General features: G+C 73.7%; 1 protein-coding gene across 1 annotated transcript in view; it reads right to left on the bottom strand.

Annotated features, from left to right (window-relative positions):
- Positions 1–2,409, bottom strand: part of LOC140418778 (KH domain-containing, RNA-binding, signal transduction-associated protein 1-like) — a 40,406-nt gene extending 37,997 nt beyond the window's left edge. The window contains exon 1 of the mRNA XM_072502400.1: positions 2,239–2,409. Coding sequence (XP_072358501.1) covers positions 2,239–2,329 — 91 coding nt within the window. The 5' untranslated portion in view covers positions 2,330–2,409. The remainder of the gene's footprint in view (positions 1–2,238) is intronic.
- Between the last annotated feature and the right edge of the window lie 713 nt (positions 2,410–3,122).

Consider the following 3,122-nt stretch of genomic DNA (forward strand, 5'->3'; position numbering starts at 1 on the left):
GTGGGGGGGGAAATCGGCCTCAGTCGGGGGGGGGGGGGAAATCGGCCTCAGGTGGGGGGGGGGTGGGGGGGAAATCGGCCTCAGTCGGGGGGGGGGGAAATCGGCCTCAGTCGGGGGGGGGGGGGATCGGCCTCAGTCGGGGGGGGGGGGGGGGGGAAGAGGGGGGATCGGCCTCAGTCGGGGGGGGGGGGGGGATCGGCCTCAGTCGGGGGGGGGGGGGAGATCGGCCTCAGTCGGGGGGGAGATCGGCCTCAGTCCAGGGGAGGGGGGGGATCGGCCTCAGTCCAGGGGAGGGGGGGGATCGGCCTCAGTCCAGGGGGAGGGGGGGGGATCGGCCTCAGTGGGGGGGGGGGGGGGGAAATCGGCCTCAGTCGGGGGGGGGGATCGGCCTCAGTCGGGGGGGGGGGGGAAATCGGCCTCAGTCGGGGGGGGGGGGGGAAATCGGCCTCAGTCGGGGGGGGGGGGGATCGGCCTCAGTCGGGGGGGGGGGGGGGGAGAATCGGCCTCAGTCGGGGGGGGGGGGGGAATCGGCCTCAGTCGGGGGGGGGGAAATCGGCCTCAGTCGGGGGGGGGGGGAAATCGGCCTCAGTCGGGGGGGGGGGAATCGGCCTCAGTCGGGGGGGGGGGGAAATCGGCCTCAGTCGGGGGGGGGGAAATCGGCATCAGTCGGGGGGGGGGGGGGAAAATCGGCCTCAGTCGGGGGGGGGGGGGGGGAGAAATCGGCCTCAGTCGGGGGGGGGGGGGGGGGGGAAATCGGCCTCAGTCGGGGGGGGGGGAAATCGGCCTCAGTCGGGGGGGGGGAAATCGGCCTCAGTCGGGGGGGGGGGGGAAATCGGCCTCAGTCGGGGGGGGGGGGGGGGAGAAATCGGCCTCAGTCGGGGGGGGGGGGGGGGGGGAAATCGGCCTCAGTCGGGGGGGGGGGGGGAAAATCGGCCTCAGTCGGGGGGGGGAGAATCGGCCTCAGTCGGGGGGGGGGAAATCGGCCTCAGTCGGGGGGGGGGGGGAAATCGGCCTCAGTCGGGGGGGGGGGGGAATCGGCCTCAGTCGGGGGGGGGGGGGGAAATCGGCCTCAGTCCGGGGGGGGGGGGGGAATCGGCCTCAGGTGGGGGGGGGGTGGGGGGGAAATCGGCCTCAGTCGGGGGGGGGGGGAAATCGGCCTCAGGTGGGGGGGGGGGTGGGGGGGAAATCGGCCTCAGTCGGGGGGGGGGGAAATCGGCCTCAGTCGGGGGGGGGGGATCGGCCTCAGTCGGGGGGGGGGGGGGGGGGAAATCGGCCTCATTCGGGGGGGGGGGGGAAATCGGCCTCAGTCGGGGGGGGGGGGGGAAATCGGCCTCAGTCGGGGGGGGGGGGGGGGAAATCGGCCTCAGTCGGGGGGGGGGGGGGGGAAATCGGCCTCAGTCGGGGGGGGGGGGGGGAAATCGGCCTCAGTCGGGGGGGGGGGGGAAATCGGCCTCAGTCGGGGGGGGGGGGGGAAATCGGCCTCAGTCGGGGGGGGGGGGGAAATCGGCCTCAGTCGGGGGGGGGGGGGGGAAATCGGCCTCAGTCGGGGGGGGGGGGGAAATCGGCCTCAGTCGGGGGGGGGGGGGGAAATCGGCCTCAGTCGGGGGGGGGGGGGGAAATCGGCCTCAGTCCGGGGGGGGGGGGGAAATCGGCCTCAGTCGGGGGGGGGGGGGGGAGAAAAATCGGCCTCGGGGGGGGGGGGGGATCGGCCTCAGCCGGGGGGGGGGGAAATCGGCCTCAGTCGGGGGGGGGGGGGAATCGGCCTCAGCCGGGGGGGGGGGGGAAATCGGCCTCAGTCGGGGGGGGGGGAAATCGGCCTCAGTCGGGGGGGGGGGGGGGAGAAAAATCGGCCTCGGGGGGGGGGGGGGGATCGGCCTCAGTCCCCGGGGTGGGGGGGGGGTTCGGGCTCAATCCGGGGGGGGGGGTCGGCCTCAGTCGGGGTGGGGGGGTCGGCCTCAGTCGGGGGGGGGGGTCGGCCTCAGTCGGGGGGGGGGGGGGTCGGCCTCAGTCGGGGGGGGGGGGGGTCGGCCTCAGTCGGGGGGGGGGGGTCGGCCTCAGTCGGGGGGGATGGAGGGGTTTCTCGGCCCACGTGCTGCTCTTTGTTCTGGGCCCCGCGCGCGCTGCCGGCCGGATGGGGAGGTGGCCTCGGGCCTGAGGCCTGCATGGCGGTGTCGAAGTGCTGAGCCTATGGCTCTGAAACCGCGCGCGCGGGTGGCCGCAGACGGTTTCGCTGCTCACCTGCAGCCAGCAGACGGCTGGCGTGGACAAATGACGGGTCCAGGCTGTCCTTCTCCGCCAACAGTTCGGGCAAGTATTTCTCAGTCGCCATCGCCGATCCGCTTTCTCACCGACTGTCACTGGGCATGCGCACCAACCGCCGCCCGCTGAAGTCTGGCCCCGCCCAGAGCTGCTATTGGACAGAGCGGATGTTTGGCACGGAGTCGCACCAATCACTTGGTCAAACTCTGTCACTCTGTCACCGCCCACATCCCTCTTTGGCTGCCACCTCAGCCAAAGGACCTTTCGATCTGATTGGACCACTCCTCCGTCAATCATCGCTTCTTCCGCCCCCTTCCCTTCCCGCCTGTCAATCACAGTGACTCTTGAGGATGGCTGTGATTGGTCTGTAGGGAGGCGGATTGGGTAGAAGGGGGGCATCGGGAAGCCCCGGGGGGGGTGGGGATGGATTGGGAAACCCCGGGGGGGGGGGAGATTGGGAAGCCCCGGGGGGGGGGGGCGGCAAGGGAAGGGAAGCCCCGGGGGGGGGGGGGGGATTGGGAAGCCCTGGGGGGAGGGGGATTGGGAAGCCCCGGGGGGGCGGGGAGGAGATTGGGAATCCCCGGGGTGGGGGGGGGATTGGGAAGCCCTGGGGGGGGGGAGGGGGGATTGGGAAGCCCTGGGGGGGGAGGGGGATTGGGAAGCCCTGGGGGGGAGGGGGATTGGGAAGCCCTGGGGGGGAGGGGGATTGGGAAGCCCGGGGGTGGGGGTGATTGGGAAGCCCTGGGGGGGGAGGGGAATTGGGAAGCCCGGGGGTGGGGGTGATTGGGAAGCCCTGGGGGGGGGAGGGGGAATTGGGAAGCCCTGGGGGGGGGGGGGATTGGGAAGCCCCGGGGGGGCGGGGA

Source organism: Scyliorhinus torazame, chromosome 1 (assembly GCF_047496885.1).
Source record: "Scyliorhinus torazame isolate Kashiwa2021f chromosome 1, sScyTor2.1, whole genome shotgun sequence".
Taxonomy (NCBI): domain Eukaryota; kingdom Metazoa; phylum Chordata; class Chondrichthyes; order Carcharhiniformes; family Scyliorhinidae; genus Scyliorhinus; species Scyliorhinus torazame.